General features: G+C 36.2%; 1 protein-coding gene across 6 annotated transcripts in view; it reads right to left on the minus strand.

Annotated features, from left to right (window-relative positions):
• Positions 1-454: 454 nt before the first annotated feature.
• PAM (peptidylglycine alpha-amidating monooxygenase) overlaps positions 455-24,240 on the minus strand; it is a 66,061-nt gene continuing 42,275 nt past the window's right edge. For 3 of the 6 annotated variants that reach the window (XM_057414806.1, XM_057414804.1, XM_057414802.1), the window contains 11 exons: positions 19,182-19,311; positions 13,755-13,871; positions 13,194-13,266; positions 12,429-12,642; positions 11,587-11,787; positions 9,055-9,170; positions 7,922-8,021; positions 6,532-6,585; positions 3,441-3,647; positions 1,791-1,847; positions 455-1,274 (listed from right to left, as the gene is read on the minus strand). In XM_057414806.1, the coding sequence (XP_057270789.1) occupies positions 1,093-1,274; positions 1,791-1,847; positions 3,441-3,647; positions 6,532-6,585; positions 7,922-8,021; positions 9,055-9,170; positions 11,587-11,787; positions 12,429-12,642; positions 13,194-13,266; positions 13,755-13,871; positions 19,182-19,311 (1,451 nt within the window). In that variant the 3' untranslated portion in view covers positions 455-1,092. The remainder of the gene's footprint in view (positions 1,275-1,790; positions 1,848-3,440; positions 3,648-6,531; positions 6,586-7,921; positions 8,022-9,054; positions 9,171-11,586; positions 11,788-12,428; positions 12,643-13,193; positions 13,267-13,754; positions 13,872-19,181; positions 19,312-24,240) is intronic. The other 3 variants (XM_057414807.1, XM_057414803.1, XM_057414805.1) reach the window with 2 other exon arrangements.

Genomic DNA, 24,240 nt, shown 5'->3' on the forward strand with positions numbered 1-24,240 from the left:
TTGTGTGGCAGGTCATTCAATGAGAGAGCACATTACAGGATTGAGGGCTGCTGTTTTATGAATGAGTAAGGGAGCATGGAGAAACAAGATGATCAGTACTACAGATCAGGTACCTGCCTTGGCTAGTTTGCATATTTAATGTGAGACACAGGTTTCCTCTCAGCTCTGACCAGGTTTTATTAAGGTAAATACTCTGCAGTTTTATTATACAAGTAAAAGTCCTCTTTAAGCTTGACTTTGTACATGTATGTAAATTATTAGTCTTTAAAAAGAAAACCTTGTGACATAGCAAAATATTTTTCCAGCTTCTGTACAAAATAGCTCTTCTTTTTTTTTCTCTTTTTCTGTTAGAAGGCATTGAATTTTTTACTGCATTAAGTGGCCTGTGTATTTTTACAAAAGTGATATAAAACCACCTGAAATATGCAAAAATTCCAAAGTGCACTCCAACAGCTAATGCTTTGCAAATACTTTATTACACAAATTACATTCAGCTTCTGAAAATAGTGTTCTAACAGTGATACCATCTAAAAATAAGACATCCCAGAAACACATCAAGTTTGGAAGAAGAAAAAAAATTAAATAGAGACTTTTTTCTTTCCTTCAATGCAATATAATGTTAGTGATTTTAAAAAAATAGAAGAAGATTTAGCAGCTTTATTTTCTTGTGGCACTGTATTTTCTCTGTACTGCAACAGGTTAAGGACATTGAAGAGGAAAGGCACAAAACAGAAATTGGCAACTGAATAGTTACAGGAAAAGTATTTTGCTGAAGTAGATAGTATGACTTATTTACAAGATCCCCAGTTTAAAATGAGAAAATACTACTGCTTTAAATCAGTGCTGCAATTAGAAGACTTGTCCGTATTAAGATGCTCACATAAAAAACAACAGCACTGATACAGAACTTTCCTACACTCCTCTGCCTAAAAAACAGAACTAAAACCGAACAAAAACTAAAGGAACCAGTGTACAGCCCCACATAGACTAGTACAGTTTACAATTAAATACACAAAATCTTAAACGTGCTTAAGGGAAAAGGAATATGACTTTTTGGGTTGGATCGTATAATGGAGAACTTAAAGGCTGGTTTCAGAAGGATGAAGGTGCTGGTGGAGTTGGAGGTGCTGAACACTCTTCCTCTGAATCTGTGCCTTCATCTTCATCTTTTTCTTGATCACTGCCTTCAGTGCTCACTCGGTCAAAACCTTTTCGACTGTAGCTCTTGTGACTTGCAAAAAAGTTCCCAAGGTTAAGGCCACCACTGCCTTTCCCTGTGGAAAGGAAAGGTTTGTTGTAAGGTTTACTTTACTCTATGGTGGAATAAAAATCTATCTACTGATTCACCAGGATAATGGAGACTATTTTACGTGTCCTTACAGAAATTGTTTTTAAAGATCAGCACATTAGCCGCAGAGATTATGAATGAGAAAGGAAATTAATTTTTGAAGTAGAAGTTTTAACAGCATCTGTTGTTTCACTAAGTCATTATGTAGCCTACTTGTGTGCCCAAGTTTGCCTTTCATCTCAAAGTGCTTAATTTCCTTCACCAGATTTAGATAACCCATTATAACAGGTACCGCTCTGCCACTGGTAGTGACACATCCTCTTCAGTGGGCAGATAATGATGGATGAAAGGTGTCATAGAATACATTTCCACAAAACACCTGAGGTTTGCCCCCAGTCCTTTCCCTGAGAATGTTCCATCAAATCTGTTATTCAACTAGAAGTGGATAGAAAAAAAGCCTCCACTTATTGTTCTTAAAAATCCTGAATGACTCAAGACTCACCTCTAACTCTGCCTAAAATTCTTCCTGAACTTGAATCAAGTTTGTGTTCTCCATCACCTGAAAAACAAAGTAGATTTCAAAAATAAGCTAAAAAAAATCATATTATACGATTAAATATAAATGAAATATGAAATATAAACCCACAAAATTAAATATAATTAAATAATTATCTGGGATACAAAGCACAGATATTCAACAAATTGATCAGCAGCTCTAACAAGCAAAACTGATACTTTCCCGTTTCTTGATTAAGGTGAAATTATAATTCCTAACAGAATCACTATACCACGGATGTACAGTGTATGCCAATTCAACCATTAATAAGATTCACATGCAAGATATTTCTGAGAATTTAATTCCCTCAACTGTTCACTCATGTTACTGTGAAGAGTTTACAGGAAGGACAATAACCTTGCTATTTATAATGTACACAACTACACTGCAGCACACTGCAAACTGCAGCTTGACATTCGAAATTGTATCGTTTCCCTTGAAAAAAGACTTTTTATGGAAGACAGTGAATTTCTTCAGGTATTTTGGAGGAACTTTCTCTACCCCTTCACACACTGCATCTATCTTCCTCCCTGGTACCTCTTCCCATCCTTTAAAAAAAAAAAAAGAGTCCCATGACCTATCTGTCTTTTCTTATATACTACGTAGTTTCCATAAACCTGTGCAAGAAGTTACTTTTAATAGCATAACTGTATCATGCTCCTTGACACAGTAAATTCAAACACTGCTTGAATCCAACTGGAATCCAAATATGCTATTATAGATCATATCCATTAATGGCAGTACTGCAGTAGTCTAGAGTGTTAGCATATCTAATGTGCTAAACTTGTTTGAACACAAAGAAGTTAGGAAGCTTTTATTTGAAATCTTCAAATAAAATACATCCAATTCAGCTGCACAGCAACAGAAGATCTTGAATTACCTAATCTGCCATTGTATGTCCTAGACAGTAGCAGAACTATTTTATTTATCTATTGCATGTAGCTTTTCTTTTCTTGATGAGAGTATCTTGATAAAGCTATTTATGCAATACAAAGTATCATGATCGAACTCCTACTTTAGTCTACCATTTTCTCAAAAAAAATTTACTACGAAATGTGAATAGCAGCAAATTTACATAGCATTGTAAGCACCAATTAAAGCTCTCACAGCAATGGGTAGAGGTCTGTTATGGTATCTGACTCACAAAATGCACAAGGTAGTAATGAACAACAATAATATATAATGCCTTGTAAATGTTATCTGTTTGCTTTTTGCATATACTTTTAGAGTCCTTTGTTCTCAAAAATTTAAAGATCCCAAACTGAAAATCAAACTATGCTCAAAAGTTTAAAATTTATGTACTCTAGACATAAATTTTATAACATGAATATATTCTATTTATTTCTGAGACAAATTTTTGGCTCAACACCAATTAACGTTTTAGATACATGTTCTGAAAAGGTGGTGGCTAGAGATGTAATGTTAAAGGCTGCAGTTGCTGTGTGCACACTGATTTGCATGCAGTGTCACTGCTGTAACTGTTCAGAAGGGTAAAGGGACAGTGAGCCTCTCTCTTCATACCCTCACACCTCAGTATTCAGCAACGTTTTGAACTGCAATAATAAAAGCCTGTTCTCTAGAGTTACTCACAGTTACCTCTATAGACAGTTGTCTTCCTCCACCGAATAAATAATAAAATTGCCAGCAGAACAACAACAGGGATAATTAGAAGAGTTGTAATAAGAACAAATGAAATTCCAGTGCTGGTGTGTTGCTGGACTAAATGTTGTTTTTCCTGCTTCTTTACAGGGTCCGTTGATTCTGGGTTGTTTTTCAATCTGCCTTCTACAATCGTTCCTGATTCTTTAAAGAGAAGACAATTTCAGCATGTAATCCATTTGCATCAAGCAACAGAACAAGGCATTAAAGAACAAGCTAGTATACCTGAAGTGTATAACAAGGAGTAACAAGGACACAAAGGAAAAACACTTATGGAGACATTTTTAGCTCTTGCTGATGTTATCCCAAAGTAAGGCAGAGAGAGTCTGAATGATATCACTCACTAGCAAAGATGCTCTTCCTTTTTCTCAATGGGGAAAGGAGAGGTGTCAGGGAGAGTTTATTCTTAAAAACTATCTATGATTTAAAAGACAGGAAAATCCCCAGAAGTTCTATTTTTGCAAGTAGGTGTGTGATGTAATGTCAAATATCTCATTCTGATAATAACACTTCCACAGGTAATGTAGAAATCCAGTATATTATGTATTATCATAAAAATGGAATGCATTTAAAGGAATGCATTTAAAGTTCTTTTTAATAAAACTTGTGACAAAGTGTTATATTTTCCAAACCCCCATGAGAGAACTTTGACTCTGAAAGTCTGGAGAACTTTTGAAAACTGCACCTAAACATTCCTGACTAGTTTATTACCTCTCCACCTACAAGGAGAAAACCAATTCCAATAAAATCCTCTATGCTGTTTTGTATGTGCATAAAGACTCACATGCTTTGTGCTAACTTAATGAGTAAATATGTCTAGCTATATGTTTTAAAGTCTGATTTAACTGCTGTCCTGTGTTTGGCTTTAACAGTTATTTTTCTGCTTCCTAGCAGCTGTTATGGTGCTGTGTTTTGGCTTTAGTCTGAGAACAATGCTAATAACACACCAGGGTTTTAGTTGTTGCTAAGTAATGTTTACCCCGACCAAGGACTTTCTGAATCTCATGCTCTGCCAGTGAGAAGGGGCGCGGGAAGCCGAAAGGAAGCAGAGACAGGACACCTGACCTGACCTAGCCAAAGGTGTATTCCATGCCACAGCACGTCATAACCAGTATGTAAACTGGGTGGAGCTACCCGGAAGGCCCAGATTGCTGCTCGGGTCGGGCTGGATATCGTTTGGCAGTTGATGAGCAATTGTATTGTCCATCACTTGTGCTTATTGTTTTTTTCCTTTCTCCTTTTAGTTTTATATTCTCTTCCTTTGTTATTTCCCTTATCATTATTATTATTGGTGATAGCAGTAGTGGTTTGTGTTACACCTTAGTTACTGGACTGTTCTTATCTCAACCTGTAGGAGTTACATTCTTTTGATTCTCCTCCCCATCCCTGCAGGAGGAGGAAAAGATGAGGAAGTGAGCAAGGGGCTGCATGATTCTGAGTTACTGGCTGGGCTTAAACCACGACAGCTGCATCTCTTAAGTAGCTGTGTCAGGAACACACTCTGAATCAACTCTGTTTTGATTCTGTATCAAACTTAAAATGATGCTTTGTTCTGAAAGAAATGCTTCAGTTTACACTGAACACACTAATACAGTGATAACAATTACAGTGCTGTCTGTTCAAGTAGTAGTTACAGCCAAGAGCACCTTTCCTCCACTGTCTTTTCCACCTCTGAGCAAAACTACTGTTCTGCACACAAGAGAACTGCTACATCTCCACAGTCCCCCACTTCACAGCAGCACAATAGTAACAGCCTGCCACAAGGAGGTTGTGACAACACATGCCACTCCTGCCCATTTATTTAGCAGAGGATGGCACAACGTACATTGGCTACCTGTTTTCTTCAAGTGGAGTTGAAAGATGTTAATTTCAGTACAGGTACCCTAAATGTTTTAGAGTTTGTTACTTAAGAACTGCTCCTGGTGGTACTATTGCGGTTTTCTCTATAGCATTAGGACTGTCAGCTAGCTATCTTCCTAAAGAAGCCAAAATGCATTCTTAATGTATCTCTAGATTTGTTCTACTATGAATGCTGTATTGTGAACGCTTCACTTCTGAGTGTCTCAGTAAGGCTGATGTACCAATAGAGAGAAAACAGAAGGATAACTATTCTGACAATAAGGATTTAATTGTTTTATAATCTCAGCCTCCTTTATTCTACTTTGTTCTATATGTTTGGAACTGCCAGTTGGGATCTGTTGGTATTCTCCTCTGTCTGCATATACACGGCTAAAGCAAATCACGCTCTGATTCAACCAAAGAAAAACATTTACGAATGTGTGAATATAAGCAGACTGGTAATGTTTTTCTGAGAGGGAAATGAACTTTTCCTTTTCAACATAAAGGACATACATAATGATACAAATAGTTAAAACTACTTCTCATCTTTCGAAACTGCTATTTCACCCCTTTGATTTCTACATGTATTTCTTTATCTCCTTATAGTAAGTTTTTACATGTTTTTATTTTGCTTTTGTTTTCCTTTTTCTTGTCATTTTCATGAAGATAAGGAAAAAAAAGGCAGTAAACCTAGGGAAATAAATATAAATAGAAAAATTTGGGTTTTTTGCCATATGGTATGACTGGCAAGGCTGTGTATTCAAAGACTATGCAGAAAGATGAACCATTTGCCATTTTAAGTTTTTTTGGTTGAGGGTTGTAAAACAGAGGGAAGGGTGCTGGGGTGTGTGTGTGTATATCACAGTTACATTTCAGAGCTATTTCTGCATCTAAAGGGAGCTGACACAGATACCAATCAGCACCATACCAGATGGTGGTACAGAATTAATTCACTAGTTAAGTTTTTACCTTAGTGTCTGTGAAGCACTTGTCATCACTGAAAATGATATGTTTGGATTTGCTGCAAAATAGCCTCTACTAAGTAACACTGCTCATTTTATCTGTATGAAATGATGGTGAAAAGTAACAGTCAAACTAGATAGCGTTCTTGCCTCCAACTTGGCAGAAGCCTGTTCCTAATCTATGTGAAAATAGTGGTTTCTTCATTTCCATTATGAATCAGACTAACCTTTTATTTCCTGTACCTCAATACCAGCCTTTTTAACTGACCGATGTTCCATTTCTGTAAAACAAAATTATTCTTCAGGACAACTGACATTTCAGAAAGACAGTGACATTTCTCTGCTAGCTTTCTCAAATGTTCAGTACAATCCTACAGTAAACAATCCCGTCAGCTTCACCAAGGAGAGTCAATATAAATGATTAAACAGCTCACAAGGCCATGGAAATAAGAAAGAGCTTGATCCATGGAAGGTGTTTGCAATAAGTAACTCTTATGCCACAGAGAGATTTTATGGGCACATGTAAAGCTTCAAGGGAGTCCAACAAAAATAAAAATGTTCATTATAATCAAAATCACAGTGGATTAAAGGCTGACTGAACCAGGGCTCATTAGCTACTGCACTTTCATATTGCAGATAAAGCTAGAAAGAAAGTTATATACAAGGACTTTCCTCCACCTGCAGGTGATGAATAATTCTGTTATTATTTTATTCTAGTGTTTCTTTAAATAAAAGCCCAGAATTTTTCTTGTTCAGGTTACTGTATGCCCAAAAAGTCATATCCAGTCAGAATTACAATTTATGTGGTCCAGTCTGCTGTTACTAAGAGCAGCTGATACCAGATGCCCCAAAGGAAAATCCATGAATTACAACTGGACAAATGAGGAATAACTAGCTTAGTCAGAAGTTCATTTATAACAGCAGAGTCTTACTGGTTGACTAACACCCTGAGGCCTGAGCTTTATCTCTCTCATACATTTTTTATCAGTATAATGTAACAGTGGATTATATTTTTATTCCTGTAAAACATCTAAACTCTCTTTGAATCCTACTAAATTGATGTCTGACTAATCAGGTCCCTCTTGCTGAAGTCAGGCTGCTTGCCTTGGGTGTTACTAGATTAGAACTGGGAAGTGTTTCCATATCACGGAAATAGGAGTTCAAATTATTCATTTTCTAACGATAAAGACCCCAATGAAATGAATATAAATTATAAGTTGACTTGTGTTTTTACTTCAGCCCCTGGGAGTTTCCTGTATGATAACCTCAAAAGGAAGCAGTTGACTTCTCAGCAAATGATACATTAAAATTACTAAAATGCTGAAAAATCATGCTATTGTTTAAGTAGGTAGTGACATGACAAGGGACAGATATACCACAAGGCAAATGCATTTTGATTCCTCCTGTGAGAAACTCATGCACTCGGGACATTTGTTTGATAGGGCATACAGCAATGCTAACAGATCCGTAGCACACAAATTCTGCAGGCAGAGCTTGTAGGGTACTTAAATCATTGTCATTAAGCCAACAAGCTTTTGGCCAGTGGTACCAGTTAAGTGGTACTGACTTGAAGAGACAGAATGTGAAGTTATGACATTAAGAACAAAAAGAACGTACTTTCTGTGGATGCAAACTTCCACACTGCTTTGGCATGAACATCTCCAACAAATACTGTTTTATCTTCTGAAGCAACAATGTCATGTGGCATCTCAAAGCTCTGTGAAGATAAGCAGTCACAGCTTATTCTTTAGTGTCTACATGTTCATGAGGTCTCCTTAATGCCTAGACTTGAGACTGGTCATATTCAGTCCTTAGACTGGAAAAAGCAGTAGCTGATGGTGTGAAGGCCTAACAGGAGTCAGGGGAGAGGAATTAAATTTCTATGGTATGTTTGCCTTCTCCAAGAATAACAACGTGGAGATTATTCAAAGTATTCAACCTAAATATTTTTTATATTTATAGTATTTATAATATCTATGAATTTATAATATTTATAATAATGATATCTATATTTTTGCATTCAATTTCATCCTATGAAATATATATTTAAAAAATCATGAATCTTGGTCTCAAGCCCCCATATTTAGTTTTTGTCAGAGTTTGTATGCAACACAGCTATTTGCTATACTCGGGAATAAAACCCTCTCTGTAATATAATTTAAAACTCAACTGCAAATAACAGAATATATGTGTAACCCAGAAACATGAATCTTCAAATTCATTCTTTAGTCTAAGGCAATCTATGGAATTATTTTTTTTTTAATAACCACAATTTTTAATGTACGATTTTGTATGAATGACATTTAGCCTTAGCTTCCAAACTAACCTTCTGTAAAGAAGGGACGTAACCATACAGTTGAATATTATTTCTGCTTAGGAATACACTCTACTTTTTGTCAATTAGTTATCATCTAAACATATTAATACATCAAGCCATTCATTCTTCTCTTAAATTAGCTTTTAAGAACTGTCCGATGGCAATGAAGTAAACATTCTGAATGAAGGTATTATCTGTAAGAATCACCTTGAGGATAGTATACTTTTCAAGTATGTACCACATGTAGCAATTAAGGCCTGAAATTCTAGTGTCTTACTCAGTTAATATGATAAAGAATTCCCTTTCAATACCCTACTTTATAAAATATCTTATTTCCTATGATGGCTTCTTTCTGAAAGTTGGAGAAGTAGGATGCTACCAACGTTTTCATATATATAATTATAGGCACCAGGCACTTTGTCCAATACTCTACCTTTCTAAGTGGAATAAAAGTATCAGTTATTTCTCCAGTAGAGAAGTTCATCACAAATCCTTGTACTGGTTCTGCCTCTCCAGGGTAAGGCATTCCATTAACTGCAAAGAGGAGACCTGCAACAACACCAGATTTGCTTTAACAACACACATATAACAAACTATAGTCAAGATGAACTGGAATAGTATAGATGAAAAAAAGCATGGCTGAGAGAAAAAGAGAGACAGACTGAAATGTCTGTCAACTCAATAGGAAAATAAATCAGAAGAGGAAAGTTAATCAAGGTATTGCAGGTGAAAGCTTGGCATATAAAAGATGCACATTTTGTTCAAAGGAGAAGAACAAGCCAAGCAATAGATTACAGATAGGTTAAATGTAAAAAAAGAACTTGAAAGCATTAAAAAAAAAAAAAAAGTATCTGAAGAATGCTTTGATAAGGATGCTTGATGGGATAATGGAATGTTCTTTAAATGCATCAAAAGCGGAAAGCCAGCTAGGGAATCAGTGGGACCACAAGAGGAAAAGGTGTGAAAGAGCAACTCAGGTTGATGAGGGGACCGTGGCAGAGAAGCTCAGGTTTTGTTATTTTTTTCTGTTGAGTGTGTTGGGGAGATTCTGAAAATTTTTTTGTAGCTAATAGGTCAGAGGCGCCAGTTCAACTGGAAGCAGATATGCAAAAGATGTTAGACAAGTTGGAGGTTAATAATTCACCAGGTTTGGATAGCATTCACTCAAGTTCAGAAGGAAGTCAAATGAGAAATTACAGACTTCAGGCCAAGCTGGAATAACCTAGCGCGGCAAACAGCCACTCCTCCAGAAGACCAGCAGACTGCCAAAGTAATGCCCTCCTACAAGAAGGGCTCAAAATGGTGCCTGGGGAAGTATACATCAACTATTCTGGCCTCCATCCCTGGTAAGATGGTAGAAACCACAATGAATAATAAGACATTTACTCATGTGGACTGTTGGAAACAAGTTGGTATGTCTTTCTTTAAGGGGAAATTGTGCCTCACCTCTCAATGGGGAGAAAAAGCATACAGTGAAAGGAGATTCTGTAGACATGCTTGGTCTTTCAGAAAACCTTTGACAAGGTTGTGCATCAGAAGCTATTACAGAATTTGAGTTATCACAGGGCTGAATGAAAGACCCATTAATGAACAGGAAGCAAAGAACAGATCTTAAGGGCAGAGCTTATAATTTTTCAGGATGGAGAAGTCTGAGTAGCGCAATCCTGCAGGGATTGCAGACAAACAATTTCAGTCAATAGTCTTCATCAATGACCTGAAAAATGGGGAGAACAGTGACATCTCCCAGTCTGAGGAAGGTACTGAATTCTGCAGAGTAGTCAAAAACTTGAGGATATTGAGAAAGTCTTGATACTGGATTATTCTGCCTCTCAAGAAAGTCCTAATAAAGATGTTAGAAGAGCAAGGCAACTACAATACTCAATGGGCTGCACAATTTAATGTCTTACAGGGAGAGATGAAGGTGGCTGGAGTTCTTTGGTTTGGAGAGGAGAAGCTAAGAGGCAACAGATGTGGCAAGTGTTTTTCACCAACTCCCAAAATGCTGAGACTTAGAATCACTCAGTGAACCTGAATCGCTTTTTTAAATTAAAAAAATAAAGCGGGTAGCGAACTTCTGGAGCCGGTAACTGCAGGATCAAGGGGGCAGACAGTACAAGCCAGTTCATAGTGGTATTAGGAAAACTCATGGGCAATAGGTCTATAGGAAGATATTATGAAGAAAAGATCAGGAGCTACCTCTGAACACCCTTAAATAAAATGTTTGTGGATCCACGAGGAGCAGGAGAGGAATGGATCGCAGAATGCAGCCAGTCTTACACATTCTCCTTAGAATGCCTCTGGTGCTGCCACTGTCAGATCTATAGGTAACAAGTATCTCATCCAGTACAGCATTTCTTGGGTTCTTGGCAGATGTAAGAGAGATAACCCTGATACTAAATTTCATACTAACTACACAGTCAGCCTGACATGCCAAAATTGCTTGTCCAGTTCTTTGGATGTTTACATTACTTTCAGTGTCAGTATTAAAAATCTAACTCCAAAACTTATTACAGTAATTGTTAGCCAAATTGTGATATTAAAACCAACAAATTTTTCAAACTGTTAAAGTTGTTTTTATGAAATCCAAAACTTTTCTTGATAATTTGAAACCTTTTTATTTTTCTTTCTTTAATGAAGCTTGAAATGTATATTTTAAAGCATTATTAACAAAGTATGGACTGTGCAGTCACTAAGAAGCAAACAAGATCTTCCAATTGTTGACATAACATTTAGGGAGTCTAATCAATCATTTCTCAAAAGCAGAGATTATATACAAGCTTCCCTCATCTCAGAAACAGGAAAACAGGGCAGCTCTCAAATTTTCCATCACATCAGCTCTACTTTTATGGAGAATAAATATCTGTCCTAAGATAACACGATGCACTCCATATGAAGTAACACTGTACTACAATACACTGGCATAAAGCAACTACTTAAAATATGGAGAACAGGAAAAAAAGATTACCTGGAACATAGGAAACTGCAAACAACTCTCTTCCAAATGATTTGTGCTTGATCTCTCTTATGAACTCCCCAGTCTCTAACCTGAAGCACTGAATTCGACCATTTTCCCTGTCGGCAACGCACAGCTGACTGAAGTCAGGGATCAGGGCTAAGCTGTGAGGGATATGGAACTGTCCAGGTTTGTCTCTGCCTAAAGAAGTCTCTGCAAAATAAAATATCAAGGTTTATGTTAAAGTACACACTGACACTATTTGTTTTGCTTAGAAACAGCAATATGTCACATAATGCAGTATAATATTGGGAAGAGAATAAAACCAGTTTGCTCTCTTCTTCTAGCATTTTTACTCATTTACATAGGTAAATTGTGGTAATCATTGTAAATCCTGCATTTATGAATTCACTATTTCCCTGCAATATCTGGAGTAGTTTAATGCTTGATACATAAATCTGAGCCAGGCAGAAAAGTAATTATTCATAAAAATTAAATTGGATGGGATCATGGCATAAATCTTGCAAAAATCGTAAAGGCTTATATTATTGTTCAAGTGTTTAAAAAAAGAAGTTTTTTTTTGTGAAAGTCAGGCCATTTTCTTGATTAGATAGGACACACCAATACTTGTACTGAAAGCATGCTAACAAATTCCCATTTTTTATCGTTAGTGAATATATAACTACTACAAGTACCTGTACTGAATAGAAGAGAGAAAATTGGAATGCAGTGACTAAGCTGAGGTATTGAAAGGTATTTCATTAACACACACGTATAAATAAAAGTAACAATAACATCAGCAATCTCATGGTTCATGATGAGTTCATGATAACGGCAGTACCAAGAGCTCCGACCTGTACCTTCTCCCCACTGCATCAGGTATAGTCCATTTGGAGAGAACTGAATGATTCGACTGTTACAGTAGCCGTCAGAGACATAAATGCTGCCGGTGTTTGGATCCACGGCCACATCAGTTGGTTGACAGAAATGATTTTTGTCACTGCCCGGTTGCAAAGCGACTCCTAAGGTCAGTAACGGTTCTTTCTCATTTGGTCCCAGTTTGAGAACCTTTTTTTTTTTCAGTCAAGGGAAAAAGAGAAGGGGTTTCTGTTATAGAAGGTAAAATATGAGAGGGATGACTGTTTATGGGAAAATATCTATTACTTTGTATAAAATAAATTTATGTATCAAACATAATCTGCATATATTGACTATGACATCCATTACTAGTTTTTCAACAGCCTCAATTCTAGGGAATTTCTGCCTAAGTACAAATTTCCTGTGTTTACAGTAAATTGAGTTAGTTTCACATTTTGGATTTAAGTATAGAGACTTGATAAGCAAAGATGTAGCAGAAAAATCTGTTATTTCTCAAAAGAATCAATATTTTAAACCAGATACTTTTATTTCCAAATGTCCACTATTTTACTATGTCTATTTAGTAAATATTTCAACACAACTATATTCCACGAAGGCCACACAGGTTGGCATTTTGTAGGCATATTCTTAATGTTTATCTTAACAGGCCTAGATAAATAATTTGTGTCAAGCCTCTAGGAAAACAAAACATTTTCTGGCAAAATATTATGATCCTACTATTAAAGCTAATGTAAACGTACCTGATGGAGAGCTACATCAGTGACCCAGTAGTTACCATTTTTATCTATGCTCAAACCATGTGGTAAATAAAATCTGCAAGCATAAATGTAGAAGAATCAAGTTAAAAACATCTTTCAGGAAGAGTGATGTAGGTGTGAAGATTTCAGTTTTTATTTACAGGTCAACAAATACTGTACATACTAACTATTTGTAGTATTTAATGAAAAAGATAACTTTACAGAATAGAATTTTCTTGACAAGAGAGTCTCAACTATGAAATTCAGTTCATCTCTGGAATTTCACTCAGGCTAGTATTTGGTATCTTAAAGACAACATATAATACTCAGGAGCTCTCTATTTTTGTTTGGCTGGCAGATGAAATTGTATGAATTCCGAGAAAACACAGATGGAAACATGGCAAATTACATTTATTAGTTGTTGATTTTGTAATAATTAATTTAATAAACTCAGAGACTACAGTCACACGATGTAATATAAAACATGAAGATGGCTTTGGGGACATTTATGGAGTAAAATACACAGAAATGTTAGTTTGATTAATAAAAGCAAACGTAACTTACAGGCTTTTGCCCAAGGAATGAAGCAGTTTTGCATTACTTGGATGCAGGACAAGAATTGTGTTCTGTTCAATTGGTCCAAGTCCTCTTTGTTGATAAACAAATGTGTTGTCAAAAGAACTACACAAAAATATTGGAACAGAAAGCTACCATTAGAAGGTTACACTGATAAATAGTTCAGATGCAACTTAAAGCCGAATTCTGTAGTTTAATTCCAGTGTGGGGTTATTGCCTTCTTTTTTTCTTTAAATAAATTATTGCATTACTGTATGATTGTAAGAGTTCATGTTAGGTGTCTGCATTTCCTACTGAGGTTATGATTTCCAAACTAAAGGAGCACCAAAACAACATAACAACAATTAAGATAATCCTAAAGTCAGCAAGCAAAAACTTTTTCTAATCTTCTTCACCATGGCAAATCAGAAATGGCAATTCAAATAATGCAGCCTAAGTAAAAATACATCTATTTACCAGGGCATAATTGACAGTAAAAACAAGTATACTCTGCACTGTCTAAGCCAGTCTGTGCATCTTAGCCTTTCTTTTTTTCTTTTTTCCCCAAACACAATTTAATATTTTGCTAAAGCTTACTAAAGATTCAGGTCTTAAGGTTCTTACTCTTTTCAGAGAGTTCTTGCCAAGAGACTATTGGATATGATGTGTTTCTCTTCTACCCCACAACTCCACACTCAGTTTTAAGGGTATGTGGAATACATTAAAATAAGCAACATTTAAACATTCAGATGTTAAGAACCAAGATTACTTGTCCAGAAGACATTTACTAGGCATAAAATATCATATGCTTAACAAAGAATAAAAATACGGTTGTCTGTACCCCTCTGGGGAAGTTGGCTATTACTCTGACCTGTTGAAATACAGGTTCAGCTTTTAGTGAAGGTAAATAGACTGTAAAATATTTTGAACAAAATGTAAGTCTAAATGTTAGAAAATGGTGTTTCACTGTGGATGAAAAATGTGCGAATGTGAGTAATACCCCCAGCTCCCACCTTGTATTTTTAAATCCATTTGTTAATCCCAAGAGAAATACAGCTATGGTTGATACAACTCAGTAAACAAGAACATACATTATAGTCACAGAGAAGACTATGGATGAAGCTATTAAAACTTTATATTGTACAGTCCCAGCAGACTCTCCTCTGCATAATATTAAATATTTATATGCTTAGAATTTTCAATGTGGAAAAGCAATACTGGCTTCATATATAACCAGAAAAATCGATAATGGGATGTGTTTAAGTTTCTGCATGGGCTATGATTAAAAAATAATATTTGGCTATTGCCATTATGTATGGTAACTATCCATGAGTGTTTATTTAATATGACTGTGAATGATTAAGCACAGGGTGATAGTTACTAAAACTCTCTACTGAGTCCTCCTAAAAACTCTGCCATGATGCTGTAGGGAGACACAGGGAGATGCAGATATACAGGCACAAAATGGCCTACTGATGTGTATCTGCTTTTTGACCATGGTTCAGTAGGTGCTGTTTTATTCTTCATCATTACTGACGGTAACCATTCATGACAATCTCCTTTGGTTTTAAACAGTTTCATTTAAAAAGGAGCCTAATACTCTTAAAGACTTGCTCTAGGTATGGATGACCAGAATGGGATAACCAACACTGGGCAGACTGAACTATGTTATTACTAATATTATTATTAATCAGCACAGCTAATCACAGAAAAGACTCTTAGTATCAGTAGGTAGTGTGCAAAAAAATAACCAACCAACCAACCACAAACCAAGACTGCATCTCTGGAAAACTGACTATCTAGACAACTTAAAAATAAATGGTTGGCTTTCCTTACTGTGATTTTGATTCTCACTACCAGTGCTGTCCAGCCTTCTAAGTATTCCCTGTTAACAACTATACAGCACTTCAGGGAACTGAGTGCTTTCAGTGTAAGTAAGAGATTGTATGGTATTTTATGCCAAGGAAGCACAGTGAACTTTGAAATGTGTCTATGTGAATTATTTTCCATGCACCTTCTCCCTCTCAAATTTCCTTTTCTAGGAGGAAGACTGGCATGCTACAGAATCACACTCACTCTTTCCTTCCCAGCACTTGAGACCAATTTCCCAAGTAATCAATGTCCCTTTGCTTCAACTGATAAAGGAGGACAAATGAGAACACAAACTATACCGACTACTGTTAGCTTAGAAGAAGAAAGTCCAAAACCCAAAGTAACTGGACACATTACTATAGTATACCACATTGCTCTGCAGCATTGTTTTCTAGTAGGTCCTGCAGTTTAATATCGAAGGACAACTAAAATCGAAGTTTTATATTAGTTTGATATTGAAGGACAAATAAACTGCATACGTCACTACTTCTAATTGCAAACCCCACCGTAATTTCACAGCTATTCTACTTCTCAGATGGCTAATTCACACTAATACAATTTATTGCTCAATCTAATGTCCTTCTGGTGGGCTACATATTAAATTCAGACAGACCACCTGATCGCATAACCCCTGAAGGCACAACCTTGAGCACTATTCTTTATGAATATCCATAACTGTTGTGGTACTCTGCTCAGCCTAAATGAACCTGCCTAGCTTGTTAAGAAGGCATCCACAAGAACATGGTTTATATTCTCTATTTTATCTTCTACAAATTGCATAAACAGTATGCAGTTTTTTCATCACAAAATGCAAAATATCTTCCAACTGACACATTGCTTATATAGCTGAATAGTTGTAGTTTTTTCATTCTGAACAGTACATGCTGCACATAGCAGACTGTTCTGAAATTAAGGAGATAATGTGTTAGAAGAACCTGACTTATTTAAAAGGATTTATTTTCTTTTTGAATCAAGCACAGAAGGAATGCTACAGCCACTGGAAAGCTGCAGCCTGTCACTGCAGAGCTGCTTTTGTGTTCTAAAGCAGACTGAAGTTGCCTTATAAAAGAGCATAGACCATACATCCAGCTGTATTTAGTTGAATGAAGATCCAGCTTTTAAGGCATACATTAATAATGCATTGGAAACATTTGTGCATTGCCTAACAGCAAGATAATTTTTGTTTAATTGTATCTATATGATGCTGGTGAAGCACTGAAACCAGGAAAATAAATTCTGGGCTTTCAGGTGCTTGATTGATTCATCATGTTTATGATATGGGAGAGAATATTATACTCAATTAACTGTGTGTTTGCAGATAATGATAAATGTTAACTTAAAAGTCTGATAACGTATTATATCCCCCCACCACATAACGGTCATAATAACTACCTATCAAATCTTTATTTTTTTATTCCTTTTTACTGAAAAATCAGCACACATATACTCCTTCCTTTTCAGCACAATCCATGAAAGGGTCCCCAGAGTACTTCATATGCCCATTAGGTACCCAAAGATAAAAAAGGAAAGGCTGATTGTCTGAGCACACCTCTGTGTGTGCCTTCTCTGTGCCAGAAGATACGGAACAACACCTTAACCACAGGCATGTTTTCCAAATACACTGTTTTAAAGTCACATACTGTATACAAACAGGACTAAGAAAGTTTTAGCCTACCTGATATAAAGGGTTCCTGTCAACAGTAGCTTTTCTATGTACTGATTACCATCCTCCATAGGAATTAAAAAAATCCCACAAAACTGGTGTACAAAACCCCTCTAAAATGAATTAATATATCGTGTAGTTATCTTTATGGAAGGCCCATAACCAGCTTCAGTTAACAGCAGCTCATCTTACATCTTGGTTACATATCTGGACCAAAATGCTTCTGATCATATAAACAAGGCCAAGCAGTTTCACCTTGTTCCGACTACGGCAAGTTCCCATACAGGACTGACGCGCATATCAACATTACTAAATAGAAGATAAAGCATTTTTCTGGCAGTCTGATAATCGCATGCTAGAAATACTCAGAGTGCGAACAATGGCTGCTGCTTAGGACAGAGCTAAGTGAACCTGTAGTGTTACCCAGCACAGCTGGTAGGTATGTGGATTTCCAAAGTCCAGACCAGAGCTCTGATGTTCTTCTGCACCTACAGCATAAGAAAGCTGAAGTTCAATCTGCCTATAGATACGGTTGATTCATTATGCTCACATACTATTTACTTTAAGGACTGTTATATTTGTTGTATTTTGTTTAAAATCTATAGACTCTCCAAATACTGCTTGGTCTCAAACTCCAGCTGTTCGTATACCTCCATTGCCAGACACTCAAAAAATGCATTTCAGAAGAAATGAATACGCCTGCCAGCCTATTTTCAAATATTTTTTTCTATCTTTCTTTAATGACATGAAGAACAGCAGTTATGTTCATGCATAGGAGGATGAAAAACACCCCAATCAATATCAACATTTACTTGAAGCTTGAGTAATTCAAGTTGCAGCAAGTGTCATCCTTCCCAGTTTTGTACTCTATTTATATACCTGAGCTGGAGAGCTCACTGATGTAATGTTTGAGACATAAATAATTGCCTTATCTGCTGTATTAAGCTGAAAACCCAATGAACTTATTTTGCTTCATAAAACAGTATTCTAAGCATAATTCGTTATCACAAAGTTGAGAAAGCTGCCCTTTCTAATCTTCAGAAACTATGTTATCTTAAAGTCAATTCATCAGAGTTCAAAAAAACCCCTACTCTTTAGCCTTATGGAGAACAGACGCTTAGAAGATGAAAAAGGCACATTTAAAAAGAGTTGTACATAATATTCTGTTACAGACTTCTGTTACTTTCCTCCCAGCATTCTGTTACAATTTCATGGAATTTTTTCCAAAGTGCCTATCTAAACAGTTGGACTTATTATTACGCTCAAAGACATAAGGACACTGTACAAATAAGGACACTATATTTTATTTGGAATGTTCTCTTAAAATAATATACTTTGAAGTATATTACTTTATAAACACTACAAAAATGTCCATTATAAAATTTGGACTTCTATTTGTTTGAGTGACACTAAATGTAGTAAATTTTATCAGTTGAATAGAAAAAAGCCTGTTTTGAGAGAGTGCCTTGTAACAATCTAATTTTGTTCAGCGGATGCAAACAGTAAAACAAATGAAAACATAAGTGGAGACAATACATGTTAACAGCTAGCTTTTCATGAACCCTAGTGCTAATAGTATTATATCATACCATCATTCTCCCAGGCTAATTAGTCCTACTAAAACACACAGAGAAGTAGGGATAATGAATCTTTAAGTTTAAGGACCTAATGTTCTATGTTCTTTTTCTTTGGAGACACATTCTTACTGTCTGAAGACCTAGTAACCCCATCATCTTGAACTGTCAGTCCCCACTTCCTTCTGAGTCTGCCAAAGGCACTTTCAGCCAAAGAACAGAATTTTCAATGGGAAAAGAATTTCAATCTGTCTTGTCTTTTCTTAAGAAGATATACAAACATAAATTTGACATTCTAGCATGCCAGTTGGCAGAACATCTACTTACTTTTCATCCCAAACATGGTCGCCTCTGTGGAAGATAACTAGGTTATTTTCAGCATCCAGAGCCAACCCAGAAACTTGGCCAAGTTTGAGGTCTAACCCAGGCCACTCCACAGCTTCTTCTATGTGAAAATCTGACCAAAGAAACAAAAGACAGACATCCACATAGCATATTTATAGATAAAACTGGTTTTAAATGCATAGTTAACTGGCATTTGGCACAGGCTGTTGGGAATGATATGGACATTTTCTTGTACACATTATTTCCATTAATGAATTGCAATTTAATTCCAAGCATAGTTTTATTATAGTAAAGCATGCACAAGCACTGGCATCCTGCTACATACAAGATGACAGAAACCTCAAAACTGCTTTTGACTCCATTCTTTTTTTCATCTTGTAAGGATACAGGCACACACTTACTCTAGAAGTTTTAGATACTGTGAATAATTCCTACATCAAAAGATTACAGAAATATACAACTACTATCCAAAATCAGCAGGCAAATTTAAATACTAAATCATCAGTGTTTTATTAGAAAATGCATAACAAAAACTGAATCACTAAACCACCTACATATCAGAAGTGGTTGATTCATGAACTTTAAAAAAAAAAAAAACAAAAACCAAAAACTTTAAACACTAAAAAAAATACAGGGAAGGAAGGAAAAGAGCAATGAGAAAGAAATATAAAAGTAATTCTGTGAAATTTGCCTATGACATTTCTTATGGCCGATATGTGCACTAGCTCTGGATATTGTTCGTATCCTAATCCAATCATTACAGGCATGAACATGAAACAGATGTCTAAATTTGATGGAAGATGAAGAAAATCAGAATATCTGTCATTGTTTATGCTGTAGCACGCTTTTTAAAAGAATAAATACTGGATAGTTTTTGGATGACACAAATGTAATTTTCACACTAAATTAACAGCATAGGATTTAGCAAGTGAACCACTGCTAAAAAGTCAGTTACTTCTTGTGTTTTTCTTAAATCATAAAAGTCCTGGAGACAAATTTAGTTTCAAGTTAAAGATTAAAATTAAAACCATAAAAAGACCTTTACTTTAACCCATTTTATGTAAAAATAGACTTACACTGATTAAAGGCACAAACAGCCCCACATCTGAAAAGGTTGTGGAGTGTTGGCTACGAACATTAATTTCTCATAAATAGACTGCTAAGATACTATTTGGAAGAGGTTGATCTGGGTTGCTCTGCCAGTATTAAGACACAATGGAACAATATTCCCCAAAATAAAAAAAAGTACTGGCGAGGCAAATGTCACTTATTCTGATGAAAGAAAAAAAACCCAGATCCTAAAATGCCTTCTACATGTTAGGAAATCCATCATTCTTCCTTTTCAGAAATTAATCTGTTCAGCACAAGTCAAGTATTTCTGAAGTGCAGACTTTGCATGAGGGCACACAAAGTCAAACTGAAGGTGACCAAAAAGCAATTTCTTTGCAGTTATGTGAAAATGGAGCTGTTTCACTAGCATTCGCAGTGTTTGGCAGCATCGTGGTGCACTTTGCAGCTTGCAGTTCACCCAAAGTTCGTGTGTTTTGCTGTTATCACTAAGGTACCATCCAGGCAGGTGAAATACATGTCCTCATTCACAAAGAGCCAGGGTATTAGTGCTCAGAAACAAGGCAGATCACAGACCTCAACACACAGCACCCAGGGAGTTTGAGAGAGTTTAGCTGGAGGTGATCATCTAATGAAAGGAAAGATGAAATGGTAAACAATATTGAAAATCTCCAGGTCAACACAGCTGTTCAGATAAGCATCTTCCCTACCACTTCCACTTCACTTGGAAGAGATGTAGTCTGAGGAATAACAGCAAGGATGTGGTCAGGGGGAAACCATTTCTACATTCTACACAGGGGAAAGATAAAACCAGTACTGAAAACCTACCACAGGCCAGGAGATACTTCGCCTTTGTAGTTTTAGATAGCATAGCTACGGTAGGTGACAGAGAAACTGTTTAGGCTAACACAAAACCACAAACCTAAGACTGACAACTGCAGTGAATCCACTACAGTAATCAGAAACTTCTAAACCAAGGAATCTACCCTGTAGCATTTTTTAAAGTTCCAAGGTAAAGGAAAAGCTGTTAAGAAAAAGACTGTACATGTTAATGCTTCTGTACAGTTCAGCTGGTCACAACAGGTGCAGTACCAGGTATATTCATGGACATTATGGTTCTGAAAGGAATAAAAGGATGGAAATCCAGTGTCTGCTTTCCCACTCTCTCATCTCAATCAGTCTGAGTTAACTTGCAGAAAACTTGTGTAAGTTTAGTCTTACAGTGCCACTTGGCCTGTGAGCTTGTTCATAAAAGAGCTAGAAAAATTAAAAGGCTAAACACAGAAAACCTAAATTTTGGCCTCTAACAATTCAGTCTCTAAAAAGGCATGTACTATAGAATACAAAATATATGTATGTCCTGGATTCAACTGTAACAGTTCTTTTTCTCACTCTCAGTAGCTGGTGCAGTGCTATGTTTCAACTTTAGCCTGAGAACAATGCTGATAACACACCCGTGTTTTAGTTGTTGCTCAGTAGCACTTACCCTGATCAAGATCTTTTCAGTCTCTCATGCTCTGCAGTGAGGAGGGGCACAAGAAGCCAGGAGGAAGCAGAGACAGGACACCTGACCTGACCTAGCCAAAGGTGTATTCCATACTACAGCACGTCATAACCAGTATGTAAACTGGGGGAGTTACCCTGAGGGCCCAGATCGCTGCTTATGTCGGGCTGCGTATGGGTAGGCAGATAGTGAGCAATCGTATTGTGCAGAACTTGTGTTTATTGTTGTTTTTCCCTTCCCCTTTTAGTTTCATATTCTCTTCCCTTGTTACTTCCCTTATTGTTATTATTATTGGTGGTAGCAGCAGTGGTTTTGTGTTATACCTTAGTTAGCCAACTGTTCTGATCTCAACCTGTGGGGTTTACATTCTTTTGATTCTCCTTCCTAACCTGCCCAAAGGTTAGCAGGGGAGTGAGTGAGAGCTCTGAGCTACTGGCTGGGCTTAAACCACAACAATATACTTAAAGGACTAAAAGATTTCTGCTAGATCAGACCAATACAATGAATGGACAGTGAAATACAGTCTATCACAAGAACTCCAGCCCCTACACAACTGTTAGATTTTCTAACACTTTTCAAAAACTGGTTTATTACTGTTATCTTTTCCCTTTGCAAGTCTCACACTAAAATTACTACAATACAGGTTTACCTCAAGGCAACTAGCTTCATACAAAAATGTACTAAATTTCACTTTATTTATCTAAGAGTGATTATTAATTACGTACAAAACTAAGTGGTCCATGGAACAGCTGTACAAGACACCAAAGAAAATTACTTTTCCCCATTAAAATATCTTAGTTACCTAAAGTATATATAATTCATTTCACTGTAAATGAGATTTCTAAACAAATCTCCTACCTTGTGATTTAGAGTAATTCCTTCATCAGTAAAACTATACAGAATTGCACAGATTTAGAACATGCAAATCAGCCTCTAATCTCTCCACAAGTGAAAGAATAAAGCCTTATTTATTGGCAAAAATAAAATTCACTGTGTAGAAATCCCTCGAAGCTCTTGCTAGCTTTTAGCATTACAAATTTCAGTCATGCTGCGTTTACTCTCTGCCATCAGAGTACTCATTTAAATCTTGATAAAACTCCTGCAGAAAGGAGATTTAAAAACTGAAGAATTGCACTGTATGCCTTAATTAGGAGGTACAATTGTACTGGTTGCAGTGATGTTGAACAACCTGACTGATTAGTGACCAGTCTCATGGTAGCAAAATAACAACAGTGCAGGAAGAGCAGTAGTAAAAGGTTGCAACATTTAGAACAACCTTACTTAACATACTGGTCACTTGCTGTTTCAGGTCTTACATGTTTAAAATTGGAGTATTTGTATGACTAAAAATATTAAGCTATTTGAATTCCAGTAATTTTTAAACAGTTAAATGAAATTAATTTAACAGCAAACCAGAGTGTTGTCCTAAGAAATACTGAATTTTTTTTTAATTCAATACAGTAAAAATTTACATCAAAGGTGCAAGTGTTTTTATTAAATCAAGACATGTTAAAACACTTTATGTTCCACTTCTTCCTCTGAAGAGGAAAATTCCATTTTGGAAGGTTTTGCTCTTCTAATACATAAATACTTCCCCAAACAGAAACTAAATATGCTCTTAAAGATTTTATATAAAAGTTCTTTTGCCAAAAGATGGCGCTGGGGGCTTCAGAACTTCTGCAGTTAGCAGTATTACAAACATTAAAAAAAAAACCAATCAAACAATGCTAATTAAGATAATTTCAATTTTCTTTTTTGCTGCAACTCAGAACTGCATCATTTGAAAGTCCATTAATTAATCCTCCACCAACAAATTCCCTCTCCCAAAGAAATATATAGCTACTAAAGTAGCCAAGCAAATGCTTCCTGTAGTTAGAATTCATGCCATACAACGTGACAACTAAGCCCTTTATTCAGTTCACTGAGACTCCTGCCTTTGGACCAGTTAAAACAGAAATGTCTTTTTTCCCCTCTACACACCATGTGCTCTTAGCTTGAACTGTTTTTGCAGATATGTTACACACATTCCTCTTCCAAGCATTTAATTCCAGTGTCACTTATGGAATTATTTATGATTTACAATTATGTCAGCACACAGCAACATCCCACGTTTCTGCACCTTTGCCAGTAACTCGACAGGCTCTCATTTTACTAACTAGCATAACACAACGTTGGGAAGTCCTCACCTTTGGTTTTCTGTTAAATAGAAACACAGATTTTTGCTGAATTTGAATACTATGACAGAATCTCACATAAGTGGAGACAATAAATGTTAACATTTTGAACTGAAATAAAAATCAAATGGATGATATGCATTTGTGTACAACAGTACTTGGATACATCAAGCTGTCTGTCTGCACCATAAAAGCAAGCACGTGCTGCTACAGCTTTTGCATACAAATAACTTTCATGCATATATACCAGCTTCTTTTATGAGATACCCATCACATGCTGCATTATCTTTCTTTC

This window comes from Pezoporus wallicus, unplaced genomic scaffold, assembly GCF_028554395.1.
Source record: "Pezoporus wallicus isolate ANWC-B61680 ecotype Strahan unplaced genomic scaffold, APGP_CSIRO_Pwel_v1 contig_7673, whole genome shotgun sequence".
In the NCBI taxonomy this organism is placed as follows: domain Eukaryota; kingdom Metazoa; phylum Chordata; class Aves; order Psittaciformes; family Psittacidae; genus Pezoporus; species Pezoporus wallicus.